This window comes from Etheostoma spectabile, chromosome 14 (genome assembly GCF_008692095.1).
Source record: "Etheostoma spectabile isolate EspeVRDwgs_2016 chromosome 14, UIUC_Espe_1.0, whole genome shotgun sequence".
Classification (NCBI taxonomy): Eukaryota; Metazoa; Chordata; class Actinopteri; order Perciformes; family Percidae; genus Etheostoma; species Etheostoma spectabile.
In genome coordinates this window covers 24,040,687-24,061,923 of record NC_045746.1, presented here as the reverse complement: position 1 = coordinate 24,061,923, position 21,237 = coordinate 24,040,687, and the positions used below count along the sequence as shown (strand labels likewise).

Genomic DNA, 21,237 nt, shown 5'->3' with positions numbered 1-21,237 from the left:
CACACACACACACACACACACACACACACACACACACACACACACACACATTACTTCTCCTCACTTGTTTCCATTTTCAGGTCCCTATTTACTAGGTCCTCTCTCTGACAGTTTAATTTGTTAGGTAAGTTGTTTGCAGGCTGTGTCCTGTCCGTCTGTGTCTCTCTCGGTCGGTCTCATGTTCACTGAGTGTATCACGGTGTTAGAGGATTGATTGAGCTACAATTATTACAGCTAATTAAAAAAATATGTATGTAATGTTTCTACATAGCACAGGAAAACAATGCATGGAAACACACTGCTTGCCCGTATTCATTTTAAAAAACTGTGACGAAAATTATTCTTTGGTGATAATATTTTCCAGAAACAAGACTCAAAAAAGATCAGCGACCGTCAAAGCTAATGTTAAGTGTATGGATAAGTAAAATAAATGTTTGCTGAGCTTATTATAGTTGTTCTGGTCTGCCTGATAATCAATGATTCCAATGTTGTTGTTTTAAGTTATGTAGGCGATATGTACAATAGGTTAACAAAATATTAGTTTGATGCAATGTTAATGCAACTTTATTATGTACAATATGAACTGTAAGGGCAAACATTGTTAAATGCATTATTTTATTTGAAGATAGTCTCAAGGAAGCTCTGTTGTTGCCAAGGCAGCACAGCTCCCAGAATGCTCTCCTCCTTGTTTCTGTCTTTCCTTCGTTCTCGATGCCTTGGATCAATTTGTATGAAACTTTGAGCATTCCGGCACTATCTAATGAGTACAACTACCTTTGCTCACTCTTCTTACTACCTTGCCTGTTTTTGCTCCTGTATCCCCCCCCCCCTCTCTAGCTCCCTTTAAACGGCTGGGAGCTTTTTTTGAAGGCACCTTCATCGGAAAATATCTTCCTGCCTCCTCGCTCGCTCGCTTTACTTCTTCTTTCTCAGGAGATTGTTTCTTTCACCTTTGCCCTTTCTTTACTTGCGGTGCTGATGCCTCTTACTTCTCTCTGGGCCTTTTTCTCCTTCCTAACAACCCATCCACTTACACGCACACCTATACACCGACTCACATAAACACACAACCATGCAAAGCGACAGTAGTCGCCGTCAGCCCCGCGGGCCGGCGGTCTCAAGGTAAAACGGCCTCGGGAGCCCTGCTCCCCCGTCAGACCATGACATGTTTCAGATCGTCTCTTAAATCTCCACTGACAGAGGGATAGATGCACTACTGCAGCTGTGTAAGTATGAAATACATCCCTTAAGGAGTGGGGGGGGGGGAGTTCAGGTCTACAAAGGGACAATATACTGTAAGTCCACTTCTGAAGTGGACTTGTTTTGAATCATGTGCCTTGAAGAGCTACACTTTATTAAAAAAGGCAACATTTATTTTTTGATACACTTCTTTTGATGTAGGAGGGGCTTCCCGGTTTGAAATCTTGCTCTTCTAAGAAAATCATAACTATCATGACATAATATTAACACCCTGTTGAATATAGTCAGGAAGAAGTAAGTACCTCTGATAGAAGTAATAGACATTTTGGGAAATACGCTTTTTAGCTTTGGTTGGTTTTACAAGTTGCACAATTTCCCTATTAACTTATCTTGTTGTAGTGATTGCTCACATCATTCACTTGGACACCAAACCATAGGTAAATATGGTCCGGGTTGGGGAAAAACAGTGGTTAACCTTTAAGTATTGGCAGATTTGACACATTACAGTGTTGCCAATCTTATATTTACTCATTTAAAAACATAAACAAGTTATGTGAAATTTCAAAGAATCATTGAGTATGCACGGTGGCTGAATGTGCTCTGTGGTGTGTCCACACAAGCAGGTTCAAAGCACAGATGGAGGGATTACAAAAATGAGACACCGCTCTGTGCTTCCAAGTCATCACACACACACACACACACACACACACACTCCAACACGTTAACCAACCGCTGCTCAGATTAAAACAGAACAAGAGAAAATATCTGAAGCTGCTCTATCGCTCACTCTATCAAAGCCACTCAACCTCGCCCTTAGTCCTTTGTGTCTGGTTCATATTCACACATGACAAGTCTCTCTCTCTCTCTCTCTCTCTCTCTCTCTCTCTCTCTCTCTCTCTCTGGAAGTTGATTAGTAAATTACGAGAGGTCTTATTGTAGGAGAGGCCTACTAGACTGAGGCATATACTTTGCAAAAGAAAACAGAAATGAACGAAAAAACTTGTAACTGTAGGAGCTCATTTGGAGAATATTGAATCAGCAGCTTTGCTTTGAAATGCAAAGCCATGAGTGTGAACCTTTTCAAGTGGGAGACAAAAGCAGGTCAGAAGCCAAAGAAGGTCTATTGCATAATTGAGGATCATTTACACACACTGCAGGAATATGTAAGTTATCAGTACACTGTCCCTTAAAAGGCCCATGTCTTCAGATAAAAGTAACACTTCAACACTGCTGATTAACAGCTATTGATGAGATTTTTTTTTATTTTTGGGTCCATTTTGCAGACACGTGCCAGTGGTGTGTGTATATACACATGTATATGTCCACTCAAAAAGCACATAGGAAAAAACAATTGCATTTAAATGACGTGGAAAATCATTTTACAAGTAAAAACCTTCACATGTAGGCACATGATCTTTCCATGTTCTGTCACTTCTTTCCAATAACACACCATCATGCAACATTCAACAAATCTTAAAATCTATTTCAGAGACACATATCCACCATCACACTCACAGAATATAATGCAAATAAGCCACCAGACAAGCAGCATTTTGAATGAGGGATCAACTTTTGTTAAACAAGGAAACTTTCGGAGCAATGCTGTCTTTTCAGATTCTGCAGGTTTTACCAAGTCAAATTTAAGACTTTTTGAGACCCTTTTAAAACCCTTATAAAGAAATGTAAGACCTCTATCACAACAACCAAGAAGTCAGATCTCAGAGTCTGGAAACATCGTCTGAAACAATTCTCAGATTTCTTCATTGACGTTAAAGGACTGGTGTCTAAATGTTGGTCTCCAATTGTAGTTGTAATACAGCGAATTACATTATATTTGGAATTAGATGGAAGTGGGAAAATCAAGACCTGTTTAAAAATGATTTAATACCTAGAACATGATACTTCAGCAAATGTTTAGACTTTTTAAGGCCTAAAATTCAGATTTATAGATTTTAGACTTTTAAGACCCTGTGGCAATCCTGTTAACCCTTTCTTCCCACTCACACAGTTTCACTGTTGACCACCATGCACACACAAAATGGAACCTTTTAAGAATTTGTCACTAAAGCACAGTACATATACATTTAATAAAGCCCATTTTAAGTCCCTACAGATAAACGTATACTCCATAAAATGGCACAAGGGAATTTAAGTCAAGAACTCACCAAGGAAAGCAGAGGGCGACACGGTGCCATTGCTGCGAGAAACCATGACGCTGATGCCGGTCTCCACGAACGGAACGGAGAACTCCACGACCTCTGACCTCTCCTCATTAATGGTGAGAGAACCGATGGCCATGTCAGCCCTGTTGGATACCACCTGGAAGATAGGACGCCTGGAGTTAGAATGACTAAAAAAAGAAATAAGCGGTCTCCTGAAATAACATATCACAAGTTCACATCCCTGCTCTTGTTTTCCTGCAATAACTTGCAGTGTAATGTGTTCCTTTTATTTAATTGTTGGCAAAAAAAAGAACATTCATGAACTCTACATCCTCCTTCAAAACATTGCCTCAAGACTGTGTGCAATAGCACAGAGTGGAGTCTCTGAAAAGAGAAATCCAACGCACTCTTCCTCAGTGAAATACTTCACATGCTTTGTTAATGACCTGGATGTAAATATGAGTGAGTTTTCTTTTGTCTTTGAACGCAACATGAAACTGGGCTGTGTTCCTCCTCAAAGCTCTGCAGAGGTGTAAATGAGGCTCAGGTGGTCAATAGGTGAGGCAGTGGGGGGATTCACAGCTCCGTCGTGTTTCACCTGGCAGGAAACAAGGGTTACTTGACTGCAGCGGAGGGACTGTGGAGGTTAGAGGAGCTGGCTACTGACCAGAAGTTCATTTGTCCGAGTCCTGGCCTCGCCCCAAAAGTCTGCCAAGACAAAAAGCTCTGCGGCCCCTGACTGCACACCACTGAGACGCCCTTTATCAGGCTCTTAAAGCCACAATCCTTCAAAGTCCTCTTCCTCTGTTTCTGTTGACATCTTAAGTGTTTAGCACTCAGTGTTATCACCTGTCGATCAAAGAGTAGCGGCAGTTTGCCGATGCCTTTGTCTTTGAAAGTTTGTCTTGATGGATTTAGGGATCGTGAGTGTGGTTTTTTTTCTCTGTTCAGCCATGATGTATATTACCAGAGACGGTTTTAAGACCAAGACGCCCCAAGTCGGAATAGTTTCCTGTATCTGTGTTATGTGGTCTCCGCCACGGCCACGCCTCTTCAGGAGACTAGCGGCAGGTCTGAGTGTATTGATATGATCGGGATAAGTGAATGTGAACACAGATTATGAGCAATTTTATTCGCCTTATCGTCACCAATACAGATATTGGACCCATTTTTCACAAAGCACATAACTGCAGAACATTCTGACACTGACGTTGCATTTGAGTGCTGGGTTTCTGTCTCAGGACCAAACTCTCGCGAAATCTGGAAACACAGAGAAGCTAACGTCAGCTAACATCCATGAACGCCCTAAAGTTATAATAAGTCAAATATGTTTTTAACTGTGTAAATATCCAACGTTAGCAAAAGAACATATTGATGAATTATTCAAATATAGCTTTCCATCCATTCACACGACGTTCACTACACTTTCAAACGAGGCCACGCCCCTTTAAGAAACAGGAAGTGTGTACCATTTCATACCATTGGCGCTGCTTGAAATGCGCTCTCGTTAGTAAAGAGGATCTTTGCTATTACTGCTCTTGCTGAAGAGCCAAACTTAAACCTGTGAGGCCACTAGAGCAAAGATGTATGTGTGAAATACTGAAGTAGTAACAGCAGCACATAGAAGGCTAGAATGATGTAGAAGTTATCAGATCATCAGATGATCAGTTATCAGATATTAACCCCTGTTCTTCTGTTTATTCCAACTTAGCCGTTACTGTTGCTACAGACATAAAACACTTGACTTCCTGGTCAACGAGGAACTCTTCCAACAAGTCCAACCAACTATCAGATTTCTAAACTGCAAAACTATTCTTGCAGAGACTTAAAACTACCCTGGGTGAAGGCCTCTGAAACGCAGCCCATTTCTCAGATTTCTTCAGCGATTTAAATACATTATGTCTCAAGTTGTAGAAAAACAATCCAGTAATCAGAGATTTGTAGGCAGACATGAGAATGGTATAGTGCAGCAAACAGAAAGCAAAATAAGAGATTGAGACTGGGTTCTGGATTTCAGCTGTTTGTATTTGATCCACTACAGTGCTGTACAGACAGTGCGAGCGTTTCTGTCTATGTTGGACTTTTTCTGCGTACCCAGGTTAGCCATTGTTAGCAATTCCAGTTGCAAACACAATTTGTGATATTTTGCGTGCAAACACCGTAGTGCATGGAAAATGGACAGCACTGTGTGTACGGCTGATTTAACGCCGCCTTCCCAGTAAGTTTCTGCAGGAGTGTGACGACGCACACGTTTTACACTCTTGATACTGTGTGATTAGTTGCATCTCTGCTTGTCAAGATCAATCAATCCATGATAATTATTCAATCTCATTCAACTAGGTCATTTCAAATATCTGAAAAGCCTGAAAGCAACACCTGTGGCCCTTCAGGAAGTATTCATTGCTGCACCAGACTTAACAGAGGAACCAAAAAAAACTATACCAGGATGACTCACTGTGAAGGGTGAAAAAATGCAAAGGGCGTAGGAAATTACTGCCTGATTGGGAGGCATTCATGTAAGAAACAAGGACAAAAAATGCGTAAGACAGAATGAAAGTTTGAAAAATAGCGGAAATAAGTGTGGGCTTTCACTGAAGGCACAAGGGCAGAGAACAAGTCTGAGGAAGGCAGACATGTAGCCTTGGAGAAATGCACCTTTGTCAGGATGTGAAGAGGAGTTTGGATCGTAGAAAAGAACACAATGGCTGTAAAGAGAAAAGGAGGAGGGTAGTCTAGGGTTAAAGCACGATTGCAAAAGGGAAACAGAAATGCTGATTTCTTTTTTTTTTAGTTTGGACTAAAAACAATTACTGCTGCAGGGGAAAAAAAACCAAGGACAGGACTGGATCTGAGATTCTCACACAGACTCAGCTGTCCCTGTGCACACATGTTCATCTGCCACCATAATTAAGCAGCTTAATGAGTTACTGACAAAAGCTGGGCAGGAGGCAGCTGGGGACGGAGAGAGAGAGAGAGAGAAAGAGAGAGAGAGAGAGAGAGACCACCTGCATCTCTGAGGCCTATCTGAGACAGAAGTGTTGTAAACGATGTCAGGACGATTAGCAAATTATATACTAATACACTGATATTGTCAAGCACGCACACGCATGCATGCATATATACACCCTTACGTACACTCATGCGAACACACACATACTCATTCATACAGACACACAAATATGCGCGCGCACACACACACACACACACAAACAAACAAACATGGTTTCACTTAAAGTTTGTGATCCTGTAAAACCCTAATTTCTAATTTCCACCGGTTGGGGAACGTCTGTGGATCCGCTCTGGAACGGCGGCGGTGTCGATGTGTGTATTTCCGCTGACTGCGGAGCGGCTGCGTCCCGACTCCGTCCCGACTCCGCCCCGACTCCGCCCCGACTCCGCCCCAGCTTTGCCGATCCGCAGCAGAGGCAGATACGCAGAGCTTCTATTTCTGCCGGACGCCGGAGAGCTCCGCCGCCATTCAGCAGACGGCAGACAGTGCGGGACAGGAAGTCGAGTACAGAAACAAAATAAAACATCCGGTTACTTTTAAAAAATAAAATAGACCGTGCTCATGTTGGATCATATCTCCCTGCACTACACCTGGAAAACAAAGCAGAGTAGTTCCCCCTCTACTCCTCTGGATGGAAACAAACTGTTGTGGGTTTTGTTGTTCTATTCTACATGAATTTGTGAGATCTCGTGGGTCCTCGAGACTTCCGCTGTCATGGCCACAGCCGTTCCGCAACAAATCCAGACCTGGTGGGTGTTGACGGACGGCGGAGCACGGAGCCGACACGCAGCGGAGCCGATCCGCAGACGCTCTGCAACCGGTGGAAACTGGGGGTAAAGCTGGATTTCTACTGCAACATTCAGAGGTTACAGGCTTGGTGTTTGCTAATACGGTGCGCGCTATGCTTTAGCTAGAGTGCAGACACTCCAAAAATCCAACGACATGCCGGGGGTTACAGTGACAAAGCTCAGAAATGCCACTTTGCCAGACCTCTCCACAGTGCAGTCAGACCTGGAGAAACATCACATCACATAATGTTCTGGCTTGTTTGTATTTCTGTCAACCACTACCAATTGTCTTATGCGACGTTTTCCCAGGACGCAAAGACGGTGCCCTTGCAACAAAAAAAAAAAAGGACAACATGGATAGCGGAAGGGCCGGAGAATGTCGTCTGAAATAGGTAGCCAATGGTAAGCTTCATAGCAACAGTCTACATGACACCAGTCACGCTGTGCTTTGTGATTTTGCAAAGGGCTTTAACCAAAGCAGACTATAAGGTTATTAATGATTACACATCAAAAGTTAGTAGGTCAATAAAAGCTAGATAAGACAACCCTTGAATGGTAGACAAATTGAAAGAAATAATCTAAACACAAGAAGTTGGGGTTAAATAAAGCATAGTTTTTTTTCAAAAGGCCTATTTTCCTAACCATAATCAAAACCTAAGACTAAACATAAAGCTAAAACCAAATCTGAAACCCTTGAACCTTTGAAGAAGTTTGCAGCAGAACAAAATGCCGGTCTTAAACTGAACCTGGTCCTCACAAAGATAGAAGTACAAAACCACGCACACACACAAACACTGGGATAATTTGCATCCCCTGTTAAACCAACTTCATTAATCCAGCCACCAGAGGGGGATTGGCAACATGGAAGCAGCAGAGTATCTGCCAACACACACACGCACACACACGCACACACACACACACACACCACACACACCACACACACACACACACACACACACACACACACACACACACACACGCTCACACACTCACACACTGTGTTGTCCCCTCTCTCTCTCTCCATTTCTCCAGCACTAATCTTTCCGACAGCCTCCCTCCATATTTTCTCTCCTTTTTCTTCGATTCGGGTCCGGGTCTCTCTTGCTGGGTTGCGTTTTAAAGGATTTGAGGGAGGATAAAAAGAATTTCACAGGCGCACTCGAATTAAACCCCTTTTTTGTAAACAAAACAAAACGAGGGGGAAGACAAAAAAAAATTAGAATGAGAAAAAAACGACGATGCTACTGTAAATGCAGGGAGAATTAAAAAAGCATGGCTACAACACCTCACTGAGACACGCACGAAAAAGGGTCCTAGTGTGTTTATGATCTGGGCCGGCTAAACTTCAGAATAAACTGCCACAGGAAATGCGGTCTGCACGCTTCTACTAGTCCCTACTGAACAATACATTTCTGTAAACTTGCATTTAATCTCTCACCCATGTTGCTGTCACCGGGATGTTTATATGCTCGCTGTGAGCGTTGTTATTGCTTATGAATGTTTCATGAGGGGCCATTATTTCAGCTTTAGCTTTTTCTGCTGCTCTAAAGGATTAGTTTAACATTTGCTTTCTTTCAGAGAGTGAGAAGCCTAATGACTGGAGGCCTACAGTACATCCATTCACACATAACAGGTCATTCCAAAAGACCGATCCTGAAACTGTTTACTGTAAGCAACACAAGACTTTAACCCTGGTGTTGCCTTTCCCTCATCATGAAAAAAACACATTTGCTCATGTCCCTATCGCACTGTTTTATTGCTTAAAAAAAAAAAAAGTGTTACTTTTTGTTGTTTTATCGTCCCCCGCGCCCCCCCCCCCCCCCCCAGTGTCTTTGTCCCTTTTGTTAATGTTTTGTCATTTTTGTCATTTTTTTCAACATTTTATCAGATTTTTCCAGATTTTTGACGCTTACTTCCAGTGTTTTTTTTCATAGTTTTTGTTACTTTTTCCAATTTTTTTTACGCTTTTTCCCCAATGTTTTGTCACCTTGTTCAACATTATCGACCTCCCATATTTCTGATGTTAAAAAAACTTGGAAACGGACCCCGGACAACATGAGGGTTAAAAGCAGCGGATGTTTACAGCCGGGGAGACACGCTTTGGACTCTGAACTGATTTTCTGTTGTTTCTATTTCTGTCTTTTATCAGCCGATACTGTTATTTTCAGGAAACCTGCTCTATAGGATAATGAGTTAATATTGTATTGAGTTATGATGGGGTTATTTCTAAATTATTCCTCATTTCCATGAATATAAAATATATGACCATGTGTTTCGTATGCTGGGATAGATGAAGTTTGTGTCATGACAGCTGTGCCTTGAGACTAAGATATCGCAAATGGTATAAAAGGTATGCAAAGAAATTACACATTTAATTATTCCTATGACATTGGAGATGCAAGAAATATTCACTAGTCCAGAACACAGGACCTTCTTCCCCTGTTTACTTAATTTAACCCTTGGGATGTCTTCCCGTTGATCTTTATGTTTTTCTGGGTCCAAATTTCAAAATATTACCAAAATCGTATAAAATGTTGGGTTGTCTTTTTTCACACTTTTGTCGCTTTTCGTGACGTTTTTGACATTTTCTTCGAAGTTATTTCATCTTTTATTATTACAAATGCTATAAAAATTGAATAAAACACACTTAAAGTCAATGAAAGTAGTGAACTGATCATTTATTGTACTTGTGAAGAGCGTTCTAGGGAACCATCCACATTATTTGTTCTGACAATTTTGGTTGTAAGAAACTTTTTCTTTTTTACCAGTTTTGTTAATTGGGATTTTATTTACTCAAGCATAACATACATTCTGTTTATCAAATTAAAGAAGAAATAATCTGATCATGCTTACTGCTGGAAAAACCAACAGCTAACGTGAGTTGGTAAAACTTCTCTTTTTTAGTCAATTAGAGCCCCTGGTGATACTTGGAGCAGAGTTTAATGTTGTGTCGAGCCTTCTTAGTGTTTTAAAAATAGGGATTTTGATGCTATCATAGTAGCGCCCCTAGCACTCCCATTCACAAGGCCAATTGACCCAAAAAACAATCCTAAAAGGGGCGCTTCCATCCTAATTATGCTTTTAAACTTAGGTTTAACTCAGGTACATTCACAAAAAGACCCTAGCTTGCATTTTGGCGAGTGTTACGCTTTAAACTAGCAATAGTGGATTTGTACACGCCCTTAACGCACCTGCGCCAGGCGCTTCACACCGTACGCTTGGATCGTTAAACTAGGGCCTTTAGTATTCATTGTTTTCTTTGCTCATTTTTGACGTGCCCGCTTTTTCCCCCCGGTGTGCTTGAAATAGGGAGCAGTGTGACTTGGATATTGGATTTTTGAACTGTAGACGTATTATTAATATATTATTATTAAGATGATCACCTCTCCGACCATGCCGTTCCACTCCCCATCGATGTTCTTCCCGTGCCTCCCATTGGTCACCAGGTAGAGGTCGTAGGTGAAACCCACAATCTTCGCCAGTCGCTTGAGGACGTCGATGCAGAACCCCTTGCAGCAGTGCTTCGTGGGCCCGGTGCCGTCCACCACCAAGCTGAGGAGACGATGTGAGAAAAGACAAGACAGGTGAGATGGTGAACACGCTTCTTCATGGGATTTGAAGATGTTTCATCGAGGACACCTTGACCCGGACGGGCTGCTTGGCTACGGTGTAGAAACTGAAAAGGAAGGAGAGCGTGCTGCTGGAGGAGCGAGCAGAGGAGCATCCATAAAGACACAGGGAGAATGGAACAGAGGAAGAACGCGGGACTGAGGAAAGTATGAGTTACTGGCATTATTAGGATCTGGTAGTTTGAACAATAAACATTTTTTATTTGCAAACTTTTTTTTAACAAAAGAAAGACGGCTTTGTATTGATGATTCTGCCTGGAAGTGCCATTCCCTTCCTTCTTTCTTTTTCTGCGGCTGTAGTTTTGTAATACCTATGAAATGTTTAGTTCTAGTTTACCGGGTTCTACTATTGTACTGTGGCTGCTGCAATATGTTTTATGTATTCTTTTTATATATTTTGTGCAAAGTAGAGTATTGTGTGTTTGGACATTGGACCACAAGCTGTGGCTGCTGTGCCCTCCATCAGCTGTCCTTGCCAAGTACCCATTTGATGGACCTTGAGACACTTATGGCAGCTATGGCAACCCCTTGGCTCTGTTGCCTAGCAACTCAACTTGCACAACTGTTTTTTTTTTTACTTCAACCAAAGTAAAAACGTCAATCCTATGAGGGTGGAATACCTAACTCCTCTGTGTAATTTGTATATTTGCAAACTGATTTGTTTTCTACAAATCAAATCTAGGCTCTACTTGGCAGACATTTACAAGGAAATACACGTTGTGTTATTGGGAAATTTTGACTAGTAAGGATTTTCGAGGTTATTTTTTTCATTCCAGAGCCATAATTCACTTCTTGTGCACATCATTTCACATTATTGACATGTTTAATCACACAGAATGATCCCACATGATGTAGGGCAACACAATGGCTTTATTGAATGTTTTCATATAAGCACAAGAAATGATTTGCTCGCAGTTTGGATGCTGAATAGCAAGCAGACACATAATGTCACAACAGCGTTCCCCACAAGCAGGTAAATAACTATATTAATAACAATAAATTATTAATATACTTTGGTCAGGTAGAGTAAACATCACAATGACATTGTACTTTATAACGTTGATATGGCTCACATGTTAGCAAACAGCGTAGCTACAGTAGGTTTATAAGAGCTTTTTTTATTAACAAAGAGATGAAAGATGCTAGTATACTGTATATCTAAAAGTAACTGCGAAGTTGTTCATTCTGTGGGTAAGTCAATAGGAGCGACTCATTTTAATTAAACAAAGACCACCAACTATCCTGTTAATTTGGGCATTTTATACTTTTTTCATTATTAGTGAATTCATGTGATTTCGGGATTTGTGCACGAGATGTCTGGAAGTTTAGACCCACATCAATTTCCAATTAGTAAACTTGCATATAATCCCAGCTGCATGGTCCTTTAACCCTTGGGCTGTCTTCACTTCCGGGACCCTCTCGTATCCCTCTGGTCAAATTGACCCGTGACTTATTTGGGGTTTTAAAAACAATTCTGAAATAAATTTTTTATTTCATAAACAAATATTGTCTTTATCTCAATTTCAAACAGTTGAAAAAACACACAGTATACGTTTAGGGAATGCAATCGGTCTCTACTAGAACACAATTAAAAATGGAAGTGTGATCATTCCTATCTTGGAAAAACATAAGTGGTCATATCTAGAATAATTTCTGAATTGAGTCAGGAATACATGTTTATCACAGAAAATAAGGTAAGGCTGTTGATTTTCAGGTAGAAAAAATGTAACGTGTACCATTTTTCTTCTTGAAATGGGTCAATTTGACCCGAATACCATATAAGGGTTAAAAGACCAACAGCTCAGTGATACCCTTTTTTCCAACAAAATTAGCACATACTGTAAATGTAATTTTTTTCACACCTGAAGACCCGTAAAATATAGGCGATGAACTCAGACTAGTTTGGAACAATGTTCTGCTTGTACAGAGACAGACAGAATCTGTGGCTGAGATGTGGCACAGCATGGGGTCACGTTTCCATTACTGACCGTCGGAGCTGGAGCCGATAAATACCCGTGATCACTGCAGTCATTTGCCCCGGAATGAATGCAGATTGGAACCTTTCCCACTGAAGACCAAAGTCAGATGTTAGTGGGTGTTTTGTCCAGTGGTAAAGGGGCTTAAATTGCATGTTATGTTAAGGTAAGGGATTGTTTGAGATTAAGATGATTAAGATAATGTCACATGTGGTGGTCCTTAAGTTCAGTTTAAGTGCGTGGTTGTGCCCCAGTCAAATGCATGATCATTTTAAGTATTGGACAAACAAAACAAGGCCTTGGTGGTAATGACAGGAGAAAAGCATAAAACACCTCAGGGCACTGCAGCAACATCAGAGGAAATAAGGTAAAAGGTAAAAAGGACAGGTACAAATGTTTGCAAATCAATCACACAGTACATACAAGTAAAAAAAAAAAGAAGTACATCAAAATTTATATTCATGAGAAAAAAGACAAGCAATTGAAAGAGAAATCTTTAAAAAAAACTTGGGTCAATGTAGTTTGATTAACAAGAGCGAACTTCTCTCTTGGCCAATAAAATTGATGGAGGATGAACTCGTTATCTTCCCATTGGCCTGGTTATGTGCTGGCAGGAAGGAAGCTTATCTTGGATAGACCAGGAGCTGGATTGTGCACACGCACACGCACACACGCACACACACACACACACACACACACACACACACACACACACACACACGTTCCCGCTCACTCTGTTTCTTTTTCTCCCCGACTTTCTTTAGCCTCAAATGAACCTGATATGAACATGAAACAGGAGCAACACGGATTATAAAGGAATCTGAATATCAATACTACTGCATATTGTAGCCTATAAAACACATCACAGAAGTACAAATTATTATTTGTTCATGTATTACTTATCTTTTTATCTTTATTTGCATACATTTCTTATTGTTTACATGATATTTGTTGTACGCGTCCTTATTGCACCGTGGGGCGGAGAGGAATATATTTTTACTGGCTCTGTTTGTCGGGCACATGTTGCAGATTTGACAATAAAGTTGATTTGACATCAGCATAGAACCGTATCAAGTTGTTGCCATCTTTTTGTACATATGTTATGAGTACAGTGCAAGTCACTGTAAACTGGACTGAATAGCTCCTTACATGCTGTGGTTCGCAATGTAAGTGTTGGAAGGGAATAGAGCAGGGATCTCTTTTTCCATGATTCTAATTATCTGGACTGATTAAAAGACAATTAACCTTAACTTGCTGTGTGGTTTCAAGGTTATAGAATGGTTTTAATGAATAGCTGTAACAAAATCCTGCTTTGTTCTTAATTGCATGCTTGCAGGTGCCCTATGACTTGACCTATCTTCAAATTTCTCCCTGGGATAATTACCTTATTGTGTGATGTTTTAATCTAGTGATCCCAGAAGGAAAGTATTTATTTAAGCCCATTCCTTCCTGTACACCAGCACCTGCAGATGGTAAAGATTTACTGTCTTGTTCATGGACGCTTGGCCAGACAATTCAATTTTACAAGGGATAAGAGCCCGGACTCCTCTGGTTTCAGGATGGTCTCTATCTAACCACTTTCGAAACTTCTTTGCTATTTCCCACAAGGGATCATAGGCTGATAAGGGTTTAGAGCAGAAAACACCAGGAGACATCAAGGTAAGAAATCATTTGTTATATACTAAACCGATCCTGTGTTAAACTGTTTCGGTCCATTCTCAGATAGAAAATGGGATACCTATATTATTCTGAATCATAATAAACAGTAAGTCATGCTAACCTACCACTTTCTGGTGGATTCCAAAAACACATTTCCACTTTTGTACTCCATTCAGACTCACTTCCATTGCAATATTGTTTTTCTCATTTCATCTCACTTATTTTGGCTTTTGCGACGCTGAATCATTTCAAACCTTTCATCCTCTAAGTGGAGGTGACATTTTGCTTTAATGGCTGCAGTGTAATGGGCAGTTTGGCTGTCGTTAAAAGCCAAGAAGGTTACAGACTATTGTTGAGAAACCACCAATGCATGGCACCAAAACAATGAACATTATCTTTGACCGTGTTTACAAGACACTAAAACTAATTCTTTATTCACTTAAATAAGTACTTTAAAGAGGGTCTTTTCTTTAAAGGGCTGTCTATGCAGTAGAATGGTGCAAACAATTTTCAAATTGGTGCTACATGCCCACAGAAAACAGAAAAGGGCCATTGATATTCATTGTCATTTAAAAGGTAGAAAACCTTCAAATATCAAAATGCACCGCAATGCACCAAACCAATCAACGCTCCCGTTGGTGGGTGACGTGATGTAAGTCATCACAGATATGGTGGCCGGCTGGTAGCAAAAGATCTCGCATTAAAGTTAAAAGATGACCTAAAATATGTTTATATAAACATTTAAGGTGAGAAATGGGCAATGTGGTAACACAATCTGGGTTTATAGTTGATCAACGCTTCCTACTTCTACAAGTTCTTTCAGCTTCCATTACTGCAATACAGGAAACAGTGTTCATAAACTTGTACTCTGCTGTAAGCTGCTGGGGTGTGTTACCTGGTATTGACGGGCATGCGACAGGGTACAGAGTCCCGGATGCAGGAGCTGGTGCCCGGGTCAGCCGGCTCCACGATGACAAAGGGCCTCTCCTCCAAGGTAACCACTCGGAGGTGCTGGGAGTCTTCCAGAGGCTTCAGGAAGGGGCCGTAACGAGACCAGGGGTGGTAACGCAGTCGCAGGTGGCCGTTCTCCCACCAGCCGACCTGGATGGGAAAACACACCCGAACACAGGAACTCAGGTCTTCAGCTCAGCGGCTCAGAACAGATTGCTCATATCAGATCATATCTTTTTATATACATATCTCTAGAGAATATGAGTCATTCACTCAATGACAAATCAGTTTTGTGTTTTAACCTGGACAACGTCATCTAGTCAGTGAGTCAACCGGGTAACCTAGTATCACAGCCTATATCCCTACCTTACTGTTAACACATTTGATGTGCACTAAACTGAAAAGGACCTTGATGATTGTCAACCTGGTTTTAACGTTGACACCTGCAAATCAACCAATCCATGCTTACCGGGAAGCTAATGCATCTAGCGAAAACTAGCTTTCACATTACCAGTATCATTTTAAAAGGATTATTGTCCATAATGCCCCCCAGTGGTTGAAAATAGCAATACAGAAACATTATTTTGGCAGTCCAAGTATACAATTGGTTACACAAATGTTTTGTCAAAAGCATTTTGGAACTTTGGCATCCTTGTGTCCCAGTCATTTATATCACTGGGCAGGTTAGGTACACATCATACCCCTTCTCTCCCCTCCCTGTGTATTTATTGTGCAATGACGGCAAAAAAAGGCCTCCTAAAAAGAGGTCTGTGTTAGATGTCTAAAAACGGCTCAGCCAGTGTGTATCTGGTACAGTAGAAGCTTCTAACTGTCAGTTTAATTGTTAACTAAATTGTCAGCTACTATACCTTCACCTCTACAGTAAGCCCCAATGGACATTATTATTAACCACAGCCCGACAGGGACCTGACAACATTGTGTAAGAGAACATTGGGTAAAGTGTGTCATAAGTGGTACCTCAGCCCATCGGTCTGTTAATGTCATTGTAGATTATCACTGTTTGAGTCTTCTAGTAGCTCAAGTTTCCAGTCACATTTCCCCTTCCTCTACAGCCACATGCTTTATTTCTGCACAGAAATGGGTTATGGGGGGGAGATGAAACGCAACAGGGGAGTGTGTCTTTGCATTGGTTGTGTTGTATAATGAGTAGTGTGTTTTTGTTAACTGAGCTTTTTGTGCTGCAACATGGTATTTTGGAGCAGAGACTAAAGAGACAGCTTACAGTGTCACAGTGACCTACATGTGTAAACAAATCTGTTCACACCGACTGAGATGTTACTGGAAGGATGTGCAGCCACAACACAGCTAAGCTGTCTTTTTAATTTTGCCATTTTCTAGCTTTGGTGTAATATTTAGATGTTGATGTTGATTAAGCATACTGACAATTCTCTTGTGAATCCCCCTGATAGTGCCACACATGTCTGCTGGGATTTGTGAGTAAACACGCAAAGCCTTTTTAAACACACATACACAGGTTGTGTCACTTGTGACTCACATAGACCTTGATCATAATTGCTACCTGCCTATTCCAAACCCTAACTGCAAATATTATGAAAAAAATACTTTGGGGTGTTATTTTGTGTCTCTAGTGCTTCCACATGCATACAAACTTGGATGCTGTTTTGAGTGAGATGTAGGTTTCTGAATGTCATCTGCCTTTAGTCTCTGGGTGAGCTGTTCAAAATCTGCAGGGTCTTCTACTTCACTAGCCGAAACGTGGGTTATAGGTGGCTGGAAAAAAATAAACTAATCCTTTATCCTGATTTTCTAGTCTCCTTATTGACGTTCAATTCTCTGGCTTATAACTATCTAGTTTTCTTCTGGTTTTGGTCCAAATTCACACTGGTGTCAACTACATAACACTACGGTTACCAAAGATTTTTCACATGATAATGGCTAAGGTAATTTGGTGTGTGATGGCACTTCTTAAGACATCTCTTAACCTTCATGATATCTTGATGACAAATCAAAATGGTATCACTTTACTTGAGGTCAAAGAATGTATTCGTTACACTGTCATGATGGTGTTATGACAGCCAGTCTTATTCTTCATGATATCTTAATAACAAATCAAAATGGTTCCACTTTACTTGAGGTCCAAGAATCTATCCATTACACTGTCATAATAGTATCATGACACAGTATTGTGAAATATCCCAAAACATCTATGTGACCAAGTGCTAGAATTGTTCTCTAATCGTGCACATCTAATTATAATAATCATTATGTTAACATGTCATGACTACAAAAAGAGGTGGATTTTCTGTTCATGTCAAGTTATCCTGACAAAGACATCCTCTGGTAATGTCATCCTGGTTATTGTCGAGTTGTCATTACAAAGACATCCCAAAACAATTTAATGTCAACTTGTCCTGACCAAGACAACTTCTGGTAATGTCACTTTGATTAGTGTCAAGTTGCCATAATCAAGACAAATTGAATGTCAACTTGTTATGAGTAAAAACGTATGACACTTAATGACAGAAGTCATAAACATTTATGACCGTTTAAAAGGTTTATGACACGTTCATGACAGTGTCATGTTACGGTTATGTTGATACTGTCAAGTATCAAATGGTATTTCAAATCTTCATTTAGGATGAGAGACACCTTCATCGATCTCCAATATTTACACAATTATAAATTAGTATTTGATCAAGTACTACTCTCTAATAATGAACTTGTTTGTATGGTGCAACCTGATGTCAATTAAAGAGTTGTTGATCTGTACTTAGTAAACACTTCCGTCTTCGAAATGCTTAAATCTAATTAAGGAACAGGTGGTGCAACCAGGCCCTGCTTCTTGTCCCCAGATGGGCGGTCAATCCCTATAACGTACTGTGGAGACTGATGTCCCCACAATGTTATGAATACAAGTATTCCCACACACAAAAGAACAGGTGCAAGCATAATACTCTACACTTTATCAGCAGAAATGCAGAAATATAAAGACAAACAAGTCACAGGAACACAATGACACATCTAAGCACACATACAAATAGGTGCACCGACACACTTCCACATTGTTATTCATAAATATTCATTTTGGCTACTTAAATACATTAACACAAGGACCAGAGATACAAACAAGAGAGTGATGTAAATAACAAATTTGGAGCACCTGGCAAATTGGACCAACCTTCCTCACTGTATATTTTATGCATTTTCTGTCCCTCTATTTTTTTTATTACTGTTTTCTGCTCTACTCTCTGCTGCATAAATAATAACAGTCAGATCCAACAGTTCGTTATGGAACAAAATGATAAGTACACTCATTTCTCTTCAAGTTCACTCCTCTAAAATGTTTTGCATTAGGTTCACAGAAATAAATGGCTTTAGCCACTCTTTAAACAAAAAACAAAAATTACACACACACACACGCACACACACACACACACACACACACAAACACACACAGACTAGAGCTGTAAATCCTCTTCTATAATACCATTTGAATTTCAATTGTTATTTTTTTAAATATTCAAATATTTGAATATTTAATGCTCAAATGCAGACTGTTAATATGTACTACAAAAGTCAGGTTTGTGCAATGTCTATGCCTCTATAAGCCTGTGGTTGTTGTTACACATCCTGTCCACATATGTGACTTCCAAAATCAGCCTGTCCTTTTAAGGGACCTCCTTCATGGTGGATTGCATTTCTTGCATGCAACTTAGTTTACATTCATTTTCCACCACAGCGACAAACACAAATCAACAGAACATTCTATAATGACACATTATCTAACAAATGTAGTGAAGTGGCTCTGTTGTAAAGGGTAAGGGTGCACGGTTAGCACAAGGACAGCATGTTAGAAAGCACAGCCGAAACAACTTGTCATAAGCTTAGTAACAGTAGTGTTAGCCATGATGCTAACGGCTGAAACAGCTATTTAAAAGCAACCTGTTTATCGGATAGTCACGTCACTGAGAATACATCTATTTGAAGGTAATATACAGTATGAGGTTGAAGCTAACTCAAACAGCTAACAAACTTTAGCTGTCTCTGTGAAGCTCCTAGCTTAGCTCCGATAACTCCCGACGCAGTTAGAAAAACAAACTAGCTTAATGGCTTGATGGGTGTCGATTTTAAACTCATGGTAAAACTATTTCCCGTCTTTCTTCTAATTTCTAGCCGCAGCCTGTCACCCTCCAACCCCCGCTTTGCCAAAATGTTGCAATAAAGTAAAAAAAAGTACAAAGAGATGTACTTTTGATAATTAGTGCAATCTCTTTAGTTGCACAGAGCTGGAGCTGAGGCATAATCGTTTTTAGTCTCTTCATGTCTCTTTGACATTTTCATCACAATCAATACTCTAAGGTGCAGTGCTCAGAGGACTCTATAATTTTGAGTGCACTAATTGGAGGATTCAATAATTCAATGTCCATTACTTCCAAAATCAACATGCTTTCCAGAAAATGTAGTGCGTAGTATATATATATATATATCATGAGGATAGGGTATATGAATGAGTGATACCACACAACACTATATATTCTTCATTGTTTCTTCAACCATATAGTGACAGTGGTGGCTCATTGTTACACAGCTCCTCTTTTGTTCATTACAAACAAATCAGTGCTGCTGCAGCGGCTGCAACGGTAAGACTCATCACTATCTGAGCACCAGAGGACATTTTCATCCAAAGCCCTAACACTCACAGTGATGAGAATAGCAACTGTAAAAACTGTTCTACCCTAGGAATAGGCTGAGTCACTGTTTATATGGTCTTCTTCTAGAAAGTAGCGAAAACTCTGAAATCATAAGAAATTGTTGATAAATATTTAAAGTGTTCATATTATGCTTTTCGGCTTGATTTGGAGGACCTGGAGAGAGTTTTCTTGAATGTGAAGGTAAGAAACTCCACTTGTTGTCATTTGTTATGACATGACAAGTATTCCCAACTGTGGCATTGTGATTCTGAGCGACTCCCATGCACCACCACCATTATATTATTTGGCTAATTCATTATACTCATTTTGGCCTTCTCTTAAACTGATAACCTTCAGTATCATGTATAAAGTAGGATTCATTTTATACATGTCCTTTAAAACATTTTATTTCATTACTAGTGCTGAGTCTTTAGCTGTCTGAATTTTTCCCGCGTCTCTACTTTTCAGTTCTGTCATTTATTTTGACGGATTGTGCACTGTCCCGGCTTCTGTTTCCTAATGACGTCAGCCATCCGGAGAGGAGTCAAGGCTCCACAACTAATATTCAACCCTGTTGTTGAACATGATTGGCAGGCTGAATGAAGCCTACAGTCTACGCCCGCCTCCTATCACAGCACCCACTTGTCACTCAAAGCGGCACTCCCTTAACTTTGGGTAACTTAATGCCTTGATATAATCCAAAAGGATGACTTATATTATATAAAGTCTGTTTTAAAGGCTGCTCCTTTGTGAAGAACATGCTGAATTATTGTAATCGATTAAGAGCTCTATAAAGCTCTTCCTGTAGCTATATTGTTAGCCTGTGTTGTGAGGTTGTAAAATTCTTATTGCGGCTTTAAACTGGAGTGAAATAGGATGCAGCTTTGTGTGGTTTAGGATTCCAGCTCTTCTGTCATGTTGTTAAAAAGAGTGCTGCGGCTGTCTTGTCTCATTCACTCATTAATCCATGTTTACTTCCCTGTATACACTTTGGCTCAAAGAACAAACAAATGTAAGATGGCGTGCTGTATAGTTGCATCACATAACACCTAATTTCATAAAACTCACAGAATGAAACGCTCAAAAAAGTATGAAAAAAGGCTCAGATGGCACCAAAACACAAATCTAAAAACAAAAGAACCCTTTAATTCAGATATGATCTGCACTGAAGCGCACATACACACAATAA

At 40.2% G+C, this 21,237-nt stretch overlaps 1 protein-coding gene across 1 annotated transcript in view; it reads right to left on the bottom strand.

The window, feature by feature from the left end:
• Nucleotides 1–21,237, bottom strand: part of grin2da (glutamate receptor, ionotropic, N-methyl D-aspartate 2D, a) — a 254,730-nt gene that overhangs the window by 56,471 nt on the left and 177,022 nt on the right. The window contains exons 8-10 of the mRNA XM_032535848.1: nt 15,320–15,525; nt 10,544–10,712; nt 3,366–3,519 (exon numbers count right to left, since the gene is read on the bottom strand). Coding sequence (XP_032391739.1) covers nt 3,366–3,519; nt 10,544–10,712; nt 15,320–15,525 — 529 coding nt within the window. The remainder of the gene's footprint in view (nt 1–3,365; nt 3,520–10,543; nt 10,713–15,319; nt 15,526–21,237) is intronic.